The sequence below is a fragment of the Jatropha curcas genome, chromosome 1 (assembly GCF_041381405.1).
Source record: "Jatropha curcas cultivar XTBG-Jc1 chromosome 1, XTBG_Jcur_1.0, whole genome shotgun sequence".
Taxonomy (NCBI): domain Eukaryota; kingdom Viridiplantae; phylum Streptophyta; class Magnoliopsida; order Malpighiales; family Euphorbiaceae; genus Jatropha; species Jatropha curcas.
In genome coordinates this window covers 32,124,100-32,136,547 of record NC_143151.1, presented here as the reverse complement: position 1 = coordinate 32,136,547, position 12,448 = coordinate 32,124,100, and the positions used below count along the sequence as shown (strand labels likewise).

Here is a 12,448-nt window from a genome sequence, read left to right as displayed (position 1 = left end):
TTAATAAATAAATATGAAAGTTGTTATAAAAAAAATTGAATGATTCAATTTGAATAGCTCTTTAACTAATCAATTGTTTATCTCATTTGAAGTATAAAAGTCAGATATTTTAAATTTTCATTGCCACTCTCCATTAAAAAAGAAAGAAAGAAATAGTAAAAATAATAATTAAGTCCTCCTAGTGTACGCTAAATAAATTAAAGAAAGACTTCTTAAACAGTTAGATAGAAGTAAATTATATTTTTTAGGTAAAATTTATTTAGAAGGTCGTAAGCGTCGAAAACGTATTTATTGAGAGGACTTTAATCGATTATTTCCTTCCAGTTGATGTTAAAAATAAATACGCGCATTCCAAGAATCAAAAAATAAACACCTTACAGGTTGTATATATTATTATATGCGTTGAGGAAACAAATTATTATTATTATTATTATTTTGTAATATCAAAGAAACAATTTAATTTTGATGTGTATGACCATGATTTTAGACATTAAAAAAAAAAAAAAAAAAATCAAAAGGACAAAGAAAAGCTACTGGTGAACAGTATATTACAGCAGCAGAAGTCACATGTCAGCAAAAGTAGCTCAACATTTGGCATCTAGTTAAAAGCTAAAATCACTATGATTAACCTAATAATGGACAAAAATTAAAATTAAAAAGTAAAAAACACACCCATTTAGCATTTAATCCCAAACCGAAGCTCCAAAGTTGCTGGAAATCAGACTTTCTAATCCCATTAACTGATCAGAAAATTCTCCACACATGTCCTGCGGTGGTGGATAAACCCACCCATCAACGGAATCAAACAATATAAACTCAGTCACGGATTCGGCCGAGTCAAAACTCCCTTCTATATTCGGCAACTCGACAATTTCACTCAATTCTTCAGATTCTGAAACATCATCGGACACAGACACCGAAGACGACGACGATGATGATGACGATTCCGACAGCAGCGAAGACGAAGAAGATGACGATGATAATGAGTTGAATTCAACCATTGAAGCAGCTTTGGCGGCGGCTGCTTGAATATCTCGCGGCATTAATGAAACTGGCCGAGGCAGTGAGTCAACGATTTCTGGAAAATTAAGAATGGCAGCATTACCTTTAATACTCATAGCGGCGACATCATGAGCACGGGCCGCCATTTCCGCCGTGGGGAATGTCCCAAGCCAAATACGTGATTTCTTTCTCGGTTCACGGATTTCCGATACCCATTTACCCCAACTTCGCATCCTAACGCCTCTATAGACTGGGTGTTTGCTACTGTTATCTCTTGCTCTTTTCGGTGCTTTTTTTTCTACTGGTTCTTGAATAATTTTGGACTTGCTAATGGCAGTGCCCACGGCGGCGGTTGTGGGCAAAGATGGTGATGGTAGCGGAGATGAAGAGGAGTTGGAGCTAGTACTTTCTTCTGACATTGCTAAAAGGGAACTGTATAGTATAGAAGATGATTTTTAAAGTGGAATAATAAATACTGGAAATGAGAGAGAGAGAGAATGAGAGAGAGAGAGAGAGAGAGAGAAGATAATGAGAAAGAAGAGAATAATGTGAGTGGGTTTTGTAGGGGAAATGGTTAAGGGAGTATACGCTCCTTTATAGTGACCCTTAACCTACCATGAATTATGAATATACATTTCCAATGACAAAAACTTGCTAACTCAGACAGTTGAGGAAAAAAAAAAATTAAAATACGGTATAATTTTGCATATCGTATTAAATTTTTTCTCAATTATATACAAATAATTTGGTGTATACAGTATTAGTAGATTGATTTGGTGTAGAAAGTAGAAAACTTGAGAAGAGGTAAAAGAAGACAAAAAGAGTAGGATGAGGGAGTGGGGGACCCAAAGAAGAATGGGTGTTGCTGTAAAGACAGAGCACGACTAGTAATAACGCTGTTGAACCAAACAACGTTCAATTAAATTTGGAATTTTTTTTATTTCTCTCTATTTGTTTTGTCCGTTACGGATTTGCCTCTTTGTCTGTAATGTGCTTTTTTAATCTTTTCCTGAGCAATGCAAGTTTTTAACAAGTTAAAAATGGAGGACAAAGACAAAAGAGCAAATCTTGTTGGATTCTTCATAAAGTTGGAAGCTAACTCACTGCAACTCTTTGGGTTTTTGCTATCACAAAATCAACAGCACTACTTATTTATATATATGTAGGTATAAAAAATCAATAACCTTTGGATTAGCACAAGCATAATAACAATTCATTTGAAATAAAAATTTCTCTAATCCTCACCTTTTATATGTTTTACGAGCCTTTATCTTTTTTTCTTTTTTTTAAAATTTTTGATGTATTATTCTTTTTTATTTTCCTTTTTTTTATATACACGATCGAAAATGCGTGTACTATTTTTACTGTATTATTACTAATTTGAATTGTCTCATTGGTAGTTAGAATTGCATCATCAAATCAAATTAAATATACAAAAAAAGACATTTGATTTGGATTGACATCATTCAACTGAGTTTTCTTGTTTTGAATTCTATTATAGTTTCATTAACGATACGTTACTTGAAGTCACACACAAACTCAATTTCTATAAAGATGAAAATATAAATTTGATTCTCAAAAATACACTTATTGCAAGTGCCAAATATCTTTATATCCTACGGCTCAAAGATTGGACTATATCTAGTGGTTCTATAAAAAATTCTATGGTAGTTTTTAGAAAACTAAAAGATTAACAGATAAGAGAGGATCAAGAAATGTCATTTTTTTAATAAAAAAAAAAAGAAAATCATTTATTTTGTTGTGTTAAATATGTGTGACATATTTCAAAAGCTAAAAACTTTCATATTTGTCTCCTCAAAGCAAGAAAGGGCAATCAAGTCCTTACATGATTCCTGAACGAACTAGCTTGCCTTTTCCTCTTATTCTGCACGTGTTCAAACATGGTAGTTAATTTGTAAATCAACCATGAATATAATGTATTATTCCGCTAAAATAATACACCACTCTAAAATAATTTTTATCTCTTGGAAACCCCAAATTTCACCTTTCATTTGAATTGTCTCCTAATCTCAAAATTGAATTTAATTAAAGAATTAAAAAGATAGCATATGAGACTCGTAGCTACATAATAGTTTAATTTAACCCAATATAGTGAAAGGTCGTAAAACACGCCGTTTTGCTTCTCTTACCCTAAAACAAAATTTACAAATTTCATTTTAAATAAAACGATCTGAAATCTTTCTCTGTTTCTCTTTCCATATATGTTATTTGTCGATGATTGAAAACATTAATAATGAGTGATATTTTTTTTTTAAAAAAAAAATAATCAACTATTAATTGAGTGCAAGAAAATAAATATATATTCCATAAATAAGAAAGTGTTTTCAATAAATTTAACATCATCATATTATTCTCATGATATTTATTAATTACATGGTACAAAAATCCACTTCAAAGCCATTAAACTGATTGAATTCTATATTAAAAAAAGATTATTAATTAAACCATAGAATCCTGGAGTTGGTGAGTTTACAAAACATAATTATTTTAACTGGTAGTTGAAGACTTGAAGTAGACATTCTATCCCAACATCTAAAAATAAATAAATAATTAAAAATAAATAAATAAATAAATATATGATGAATAAGAAGCTGGAAGAATTAGGAAGAAGAAAAGAAGATGAAGGAAAGAAAGCACCCATAAGGCCATAACCTTCCCTCTCTCTGCAAGAGCGGAGAAGATTCATGGCACCGAGCACGAGGATGCATGCATTCATTTTCATATCTGCCAGCACATTTATTTAAAAAAACAACTCAAAGATTTCACCAAATGGGTCCATTTTGCTAATTATTAGATTTTCCCATGCTTGTTCTTGATATTTTGTCTCTGAATTTCTATTTTTTTTTAAAAAAATTTCCTATTTGTTTGTTTGCTACTAGTTTAGATTTCATAGCTATAGATTCATACACCACAACTAGTTTAACTAAGATTTTTTTTTTTAATATAAGATGTTCTAAATTTTTATTATCTCTTCTTAGGAAACTTTATAATATAAATTTATGTAAGGATCAGTTTCATATTTTTGTCTCATTAGTCTCAATTTTAGGCCCCCAAATCCACAATAATTGGTTTAAATCAGTCTTACTCGAAAGACAAGATTTTGTTGTTGGTAGTTTTGTTGTTCACATTTTATAATCTCATCGTATCTTTTTGTTAATCAAATGACAACAAAGCTTATTTGTATTTTATACATGTGTATCCCAAAACAAAATATACAAAATGCTTATTTTGTATCTTGGTTGAAAATTTTTGTCTCTTTTATTATTGATTTGAAACGATGAATTATTAGGTTGAGATTAATTTTTTGATGTTGGATCTATACAACTGAACTGTATTTATAAATAAATTTTATCTATAAAATTTAATTAATTGATGGCTGTTATGAGATGTTATAAATATTACCGACAATTATTTAACACGAGTATCACAATTGTTTGAGGGGAATAGATTTGTGTATTGTCCCTATCACTTGAGTAAATATTCAGACATGACCATGTGGAATTTCAAATTTGTAAAAACTCATATTTATGTGGAAAGACAAGTAGATGAACGTAGGTTCATTTTTGTACTTCTTAGCGAAAAATTTTTACGGACTCTAAATTTTATGCACGATTTATTATGCCTCTAAAATTATAGATTTTAGTAACATTGTACACCTCTTTACACTAGCAACAATAATTTAGAATTTTTAGCTTTTATATGCATAATATTGATTTGATGCATTCTTAATATACCTTATGAATCAATAATTTTTATACTTTTGAATTTAAATAAGTATTTAATCGATTGAATTTTATAAATTAAAGTATTCAAGAAAATGATTTTATAAATTGAAGTGTTTAATATGTGCAAATCAAAATAACAGTTAAGAGCGCTACATGATTTTTTTTTATTTTTTTTTTACAAAAAAATATATCTTCGTACTAAAAGAATTACACATGGAAAAAAATGAAAACGACAAAGAAAAAGAAGAAGAGAACATAGAGTGGCAGAAATGCACATTCAAAGACATATACATCGTATGTTGTTCATAAAAATAAGACTATGACTTGCAGAAAACAATAAGAACAAACTTGAAACACCCAAGTCTACTCACATGCTAATTTGCTATGTCAGTATAAAAGTAACATGCCTAAGTGCTTAAGGTCCTTTTTTTTTTTTTTTTCCTTTAGGATTGCTGGAGGTCCTATTTGAGCGAAAGAGATAGATTCAGAGCAAATTCAAATGCCATAAAAAAATGTAAATGAGTTTCGGATGTTGTCCCTCAATTATTGTTTACACATGTTAGGACTATTAAATTCAAACATCATGTGGTTAAGATTGATCATCTCTATTACAACTCTTGACCAATTACAGTAAACTCCATTTTCTTAATCTTTGTTCAAACAAAAATCATGAATCCAAATTTCATTTCAAATAAAAAAAATAGTATTGATTCTTTTTTTGAGTACTGGTGTGATGAGAGTAATTAATCAAATTCATTAATGTTATAATGAGTTTGACTTTCTTTTAACACAAAATGACGAAACCATTTTAGTTTGTTTATCTTCCCTATTATATAGTATATATCATTTACTCATTTTATATTTATCCAATATGGGATTAACACGCAATTAAAGTCAATTTTACATGTAATCAATTTTTATTTTATAAAATATGAAAAGAAAAAGGTAAAAAATAATCATCATGTGTCCTTTTCTTTTCAATTTTACGAATTTAATACATTTTTAAGAAATCTTTTCTTTTGGGAATTTAATATAAGCATATGGCTGTATTGGCTTCTTTTTTTTATCAAAAGAACGGGTTTTCTTTTTCTTTCAAATATTCTATCAAATCACTAGGGCACTAGCTATTGTCTATTGTTGAGTATTGTTGCTTTTTCTTTTCTTTTTTAAATTCTTATATTATTAAATAATGAATTTATGGTTAGTCTTAAATAAATAATTATTTGGCTATTGATTATTTCAATGATAGCAATCTTTTTTGCTAACATATTGGTACTTCTTATATTGAAAGTATCCATCACATGTAATAAAAAAAAAAAAAAAAGGAAGTATCCATCACATGTTTGATAAATATTAGAGTTGCCCCTTTTGGACCAAAACAATAGCTGCAATTTTAATTTACATACCATTCCATTTCAATTTTATAAATAAGGGAATTTTGACATTTCGTGAAGAATTTGTTGATTTTACTCTCAAAAATGTATCCATTCCTACAATTTTCAATATATGTAAAAACAACGCATTGATCAATGGAAATAATAAACATACTAGCATGAGATAGGACCTTCCAAAAGTTTTTTTTGAAAAAAAAAAAGATATTACTTTTGTGTTGATGATGAAAATAAAATAATTTAAAATTTATTCACTTGAATATAATTGAAAATAAATTTGGAAAACTTAAAAACAGTTCTATTACTATAATATAATATGAAAATATTTAAAATAAATTAATCTCTAAAATAATATTGCATTAATTAGTTAATATGTTAAAGTGGGATAATCTTCCTTTGGATTGGTTGTGAACTCCTCCAGTGGAATTTTATTGTGAGCCCAGCCCACTTTATTCTAGCCCATATAGGCTTTTCTTTTATTTTAATCCCTAAGGAGTGCATTTTAGCCCATATATGCTTCCATTGCTATTATGGGGTTTTGCTATTTTTCTCCAGCGGAATACATAAATTTATTCTTTGAATTTGATTAATTTAAACTTATGACACCCTCAGTCTTTACTTAATCAAACGCTTCAATTTATAAAATTATACCTATTAAATACTTCAATTTTCAAATTTATTTTATTGAATACTTCAACTTGTAAAATTAGAACAATTAAACTTTCATTAAAAAGTTTAAATTTGAAAATTATTATTTCAAAAGTCATGCTAATTACATATTAAGTCGATATTCTACAAATAAAAGTCAAAAATCTCAAAAAATATTGATATTAGTGTCAAAAAGTGTGTCATTCTACTAAAATTTACAAATTCAAATGCATAATAGGTCATCTGTAAAATTCATGGTGTCACAAAATTAAATTATAAAGTTAAGAGGTGAATTTATGCATTCAATCATTTTTGACAGCTAGTTGTTATGATGTGGACCGCCTTTAAAGTCGATATTAAGTTCTATTTTGATTGGAGCACTGCCTGAGTGATTGTAGGTTAAAAGTAACCAAAAGAGTGTAAAATACTACAAATTCTTGTTGAAAATAAAAAAAAAACATATATTATTTGTACATTTATTTATTATTAGTTCTTTTTATGACGTGCATCGCACGTTGACTATACTCATTTTTTATATTTATTATTATGAAATAAAACATAATTAGACATAATAAGATAATACGTATCGACTATCATAGAAAAAACCTCATTATTGTTTTTTTTTTTTTCTAGTAAAAAATCATAACTCACGAATCATTCATTCCAAATTTAGTTGCAACTATACTATCAATAAGTGGTGCTTGAAATAAGTTGGATGGTCAAAAATATATTTATTCAAACCCTTCTTTTACAATTTACATATAAAATTCTAGCTAGAACTATTTAGATAAAAATTATAAGCTGCTATCATATTTAAAAACTAATTTAACAATGTCTAATTATATTTTTAGACAATGAAATTGTAAAAACATTAATTCACTCAAAATAATTAGAAACCATCAATTATATCACATTTATCAAATTCAATTTGAAAAATCACAATGAACCTACAAAATTTGTGAGTTAAAAAAAAATTAAAATATGGTAGGATTTAATGTGTAATTTAAATGGAGTAGGATAGAAAGAAACTAGTTTTGCTAAAGAGTTTGTTGACCTAATGTTACTTATTATTTTGATGATCTAACTTAACTAAAGAATTAAGGCTTCTTTTGAACTTCTTCAAGATGGTCAAAGCCAGTTGCCTAAACTTTGGATGGTAGTTGGTCATACACATATATTCAAATCATATACTCTTCTTTTTTGTTCCATGACATATTTTTATATCAATACAATTTCAAAAATATAATTATAAATTGCATCAATCTAAACTTAAATACATCATTTTAGATTATATTACAAATATATAAAGAGCGGAATTATAAATTTATAAAAGTCAAAGAAGGGGATTGAACATGAAACTATAATCGTTTTGCCATTCAGACTAGACATCATTTATATTTTAGATCATAATAGAGTTTGACACATTTAAGTGGTTGTTGGTCTTCCAAAACATATTTATATATAAGTTGTTAGAAAATTTAAATTGGTATTTCATTATATCTATTTAGGGCATGTAGATTTTGAAACTTTTGAGAAGTAGATATCCTATGGGTACATGTAACTCAATTTGTGTTGATTTAGTTGAACCTCCAAAATTTGTCATGATGATGAGACTTGAGATTTGAGAAGAGCAAATGGAAGGGTGGTTTTGTTGCATGACTGCATCATGCACTTATTCCCACCAACTTCATTTTCCTCAAAACATGGCCCATCATTTTTTCATTCATGCCAAAATTATTATTCATATGTTAATATTGATAAACAAAATTGTAAATTAATTATTTTATTTCTCTCATTATGGATAATTAACCTTAAATTTCTATCTATTAAGGTAAGGAAAAATTACCAAATAATTAAAATAGAATTTTAGATTTAATTTACTATGTTCTGTCTTTGATCAATAATTGAATATAATATAATTTTTTATTCTAAAAAATACACTTTAATTAACATGAATATTGATATTTTTAATTAAATTATTTTAATAATTATCTTAATAAATATATAATATAATTATGACTTTTTTTATGAAAACAATAAATAAATGCATGACTTATGAACAGAAAAAAAAAATTTGTAATTATAATAAAAGAGAAAAATATGGCAAAAATCATACAAGGGCAACACTTGCTATTTAGAATTGCGTCTATGTGCGTAATTGTAATTTACCATCAGTTTCAAAATTTAAAGCAACGCCACTTAGCCACGAACGGCCACGTAGATGAAGTGCAGTGCCTACATATGTATAAAGGCAACTCGCACCTGGAAATGCACGAAAAAACCGTAACTGAAAGTCTGAAATTTTGAACTGAATCAGAATCGCAAGTTATTTCGGTTTAGAAATGCCGAGAAGTATAGGGCCGTTTCGCGGCGAACTCGATGAGTCGTATCGTCCTCTCCCTTCAGTTTACTTCGCTTTACTTTCTGTCTGGTTGGTCTCCGCTTGTTCTTGGACTATCAACACCTATAAGAAGCGCCACTTTCAGGTCCTTAATTTTCTTTACTTCATTTTCTTTTCGAGCTATTTCGGTAACTGATATTTGAGGTCGGATTCAATAAAACGTTGAAATTGAATTTAAATTTTGTTTTTCTGGGTTGAAGTTCTTGTTTTTGGTCTGATTCGTTAGTTCGTGAGAAAGCAAAAGAAAAAAAATAAAATAGGAGGAGACAAGAAAACCCTATTTTGAATTTTCGTTTATCGTTTATTGTTCAAGAAAATAACACCATTTAGTTAAGACCTGAATTGATCAATTTTTTTCTTGATTCAGATGAATCGGAGCCAAAATTTAATGGAGTTCTGTTTTCTCAAAATTTTCCAGCAGCCAAACAACAACAGTTGTTTTATTTTAGTTTGTCTTGTTCGCAAATGGTTCCTATGATTTTATCTGTATTTTCTTTTTGTTTTAATTCCTGGGAAATTTTCAAATAGAAAAGGAAGTGAAATTGCATTTTATTGGGCTTTGATGAGTTTTGCAAGTTAAGCTGATATAGCTGGATAAGAAATTAGCTTTCCAAAATGTTTATTTGCTTCCATTTCTGCTATGGTAATTATTGGTATAGGACTAATTTGTTCTGTTTCATTACACAATTGTTTCAGCTTACTGTTGTAATTGGACATTTCCCTTTATTTTTTAAGAGAAATTACTAATTATTATTATTATTATTGTTTTGTGATTGTGTATCCTTTCATTGTGGTCATACTAGAACAGATGAACAATCTGCAGTGGATGCTGGCATCGGTGCCACTGATCAAAGCTTTGCAGCTAATGCTTTCTTTCCTCTTCTGGTAGGTTTCTTCATTCGAAAATAAATACAAAGAATAGGTTGTAAATTATGGCAAGTGTAAAAGCATAAATGACAAAATATTCTATATGATCAAGTGAGATAGAAGCTATCTCTGTGATATTGTTTTTCATTTTTCAATCAGATTTTGCTCCCTGCTTGCCAAATGAGAAATGTGAATAGCAAAGAAATTTTGGACATACTATTAAAGTAAGGAAGTTATTATAGTGAAAATTTATCTATATTAGAATGAGATGCACAATGTGCAACTTGTAATAAAATTTGAATGCAACAAAAGTAATCAACTATGTGCACTAATATTTGAATCCAACAAACAAACATTTTTACCTACCCGTGGAGCACAGGAGATTTTGGTACATTTTTTGGGGATGATGGTAATGGTCAAAATTAAGTCTTGAAAGAACCATACTAGACTCTCAAGGATCTTATAGAACATAAAAGAAAAGAAAGGGGTTTGCTTGAAGCCATTAAATTTGAGAGCCAGTATTATCTTTTTATGCATCTTGATCTTTTCATGGGCATCTTTGATGAATTTTCAGCAAGTGAAATGTGTATGCCTCTACTTTTTTGCAGGCACTTCAACTTTTGAAATATCCTTTTATGAAAGATTCTGTTTTAATTTTCCAAGCAACATTTGCAGGTATTCATGCTTTTATCATGAAATATGTTCACTGTGGTTGTCATTTGGGGTGTACATAACTGGAGTGCTTTTCCAGACAGCTTCTTTCGTTTCCTTCTTGCTTATCTCTCATGGTTACTGCATCATGTGTGAGCGCCTTTCAGCAACTGAGCGCCGTGCTACAGCTGCACTTGGCTGTGTCTTTTACTTGACTCTTGTTGGATACAGGGCTTCTGTCCCATACTTCACGGTAGTTTTTCTGACTCGTTATTGTTTTCTGATATTAGATTTGTAACAGCTGCTATGCTTTTCTGGTTTTGAGGAGTTACTAATGCTTATTCCCAACTGAATTGTACAATAGACACTGATTTCTTTCAATATGCTCTTTTGCAGGTCCTGCTGTTGCTGAATTATTTAATTTCATTCTATCTGATTTTCCGCCAGATATCTCAAAATCTATCAGTTTTGAGGGAACAATTAACTTTTATAGAGGATGAGGACGTTCGAGACATGCATGATGCAGTGTATACAAAGTACATTATGTTCAAGTATGTGTTGCTCATTAAAAATTCTAATTCCTGGTATTGTTGATTGGACAATACTATAATATTTTCTAGTGACCTTGCATTTAATTTAGCAAAGGTGACCTCAAATTTCTTTTCTCTCTTTACTGTCTAGGAAATTTCAGAGTGCAATGCAAGTAGTAGCTTTGGCTGAAACTGTGGTATGAATCTATCTATTGTGCCTGTTATGCATTCATTATAAAATGCAATATAGGCAGGACTAATGAGACGACTGAGCATATTAATTTTCAGATATGCATTAATATGGATACCTCTTCAGAAAATTACTGGCTACGATTGTTAGTTAAGGAATGGGCTCAGTTCTGCATCTTTCTGTTCATCGGGTATGTATAAATATTCCAAGAGCAAGACATCGTTGGATCATTTTACTAAAATAGAAGTATAAAGTAGATATGTTTTCCCCGAGTTAGATTTTTATTCATTTTAATTCAATCACTTCTTATTTTATTAGTTTCTCTTTTACAGATGGACTTTTCGGCCACAAGAATTAGCACCCCGGTTCTTTGTGATGCCAACCGTAAAATCTGAAGGAGAGATAATGTTGCCTCCAATTTACAGCATGGTAAGTGATTTCAAAATAGTAGTTCTCTAAACAACATACCTCAACTATTCCTTGACATATCTTCTTTTCTAATAATGAGAAGTTCTTTACTGCAGGAAATGGATGCAGCAACTTTCAATGACTTTAACCGTCATGCATGGCACATTGGAGTGGTAAGTAAATGAAATTAGGCCTCTATCGGTTGATGAGCCTGTTACTATTTGATTATCTGTTGGCTTGTGAACTGAAATGTTCTTTCTACTCATGCAGCCAATTTCACCGTCTTGTGATAAAAGCTCCAGGGATTCAGTTATAGTAGTTATTCAACATCCTTGTTCTCTCCCTCGAATTGCATAGCTTCCCATACTACAGATGCATCTTCATGACAGAGGAACAGAGTACAGTACAGTTTTTTTTTTTTTTTGGGCAAGACGGATGTAGCTGCAAATTGTATTCCAATTTTTCTCGCAGAATTTTACTTTTCATAGAAATTTGATAGGGTTAGCTCACTTTGAGATGATCTGTACTGCCTAGAAAATGTATTTGTTGAAATATTGTAATCCTGTAAAAAAAAGAAAGAAAGAAAGAAATGTATATATTTTCCATCTTTTTAA

The 12,448-nt window shown here is 29.6% G+C and overlaps 2 protein-coding genes across 3 annotated transcripts; one reads left to right on the top strand and one right to left on the bottom strand.

Annotated features, from left to right (window-relative positions):
* Nucleotides 1–518: 518 nt before the first annotated feature.
* LOC105635035 (Integrase-type DNA-binding superfamily protein) lies at nucleotides 519–1,579 on the bottom strand. The gene has a single exon (XM_089723863.1). The coding sequence runs from the start codon at nucleotides 1,419–1,421 to the stop codon at nucleotides 684–686; it is 738 nt and encodes a 245-aa protein (XP_089579989.1). The 5' UTR covers nucleotides 1,422–1,579; the 3' UTR covers nucleotides 519–683.
* A 7,448-nt stretch (nucleotides 1,580–9,027) lies between these two features.
* LOC105635094 (uncharacterized) lies at nucleotides 9,028–12,448 on the top strand. Of its 2 annotated transcripts, none has more exons than XM_037637698.2 (9): nucleotides 9,028–9,273; nucleotides 9,997–10,073; nucleotides 10,731–10,959; nucleotides 11,103–11,257; nucleotides 11,388–11,433; nucleotides 11,525–11,616; nucleotides 11,759–11,855; nucleotides 11,951–12,007; nucleotides 12,105–12,448. In XM_037637698.2, exons 1-9 carry the CDS (start codon nucleotides 9,130–9,132, stop codon nucleotides 12,189–12,191), a joined length of 984 nt encoding a protein of 327 aa, XP_037493626.1. In that variant the 5' UTR covers nucleotides 9,028–9,129; the 3' UTR covers nucleotides 12,192–12,448. The 2 variants fall into 2 exon arrangements, with proteins under 2 accessions (XP_037493626.1, XP_089579976.1); XM_089723850.1 differs by having other exon boundaries at nucleotides 9,134–9,273; nucleotides 9,992–10,073.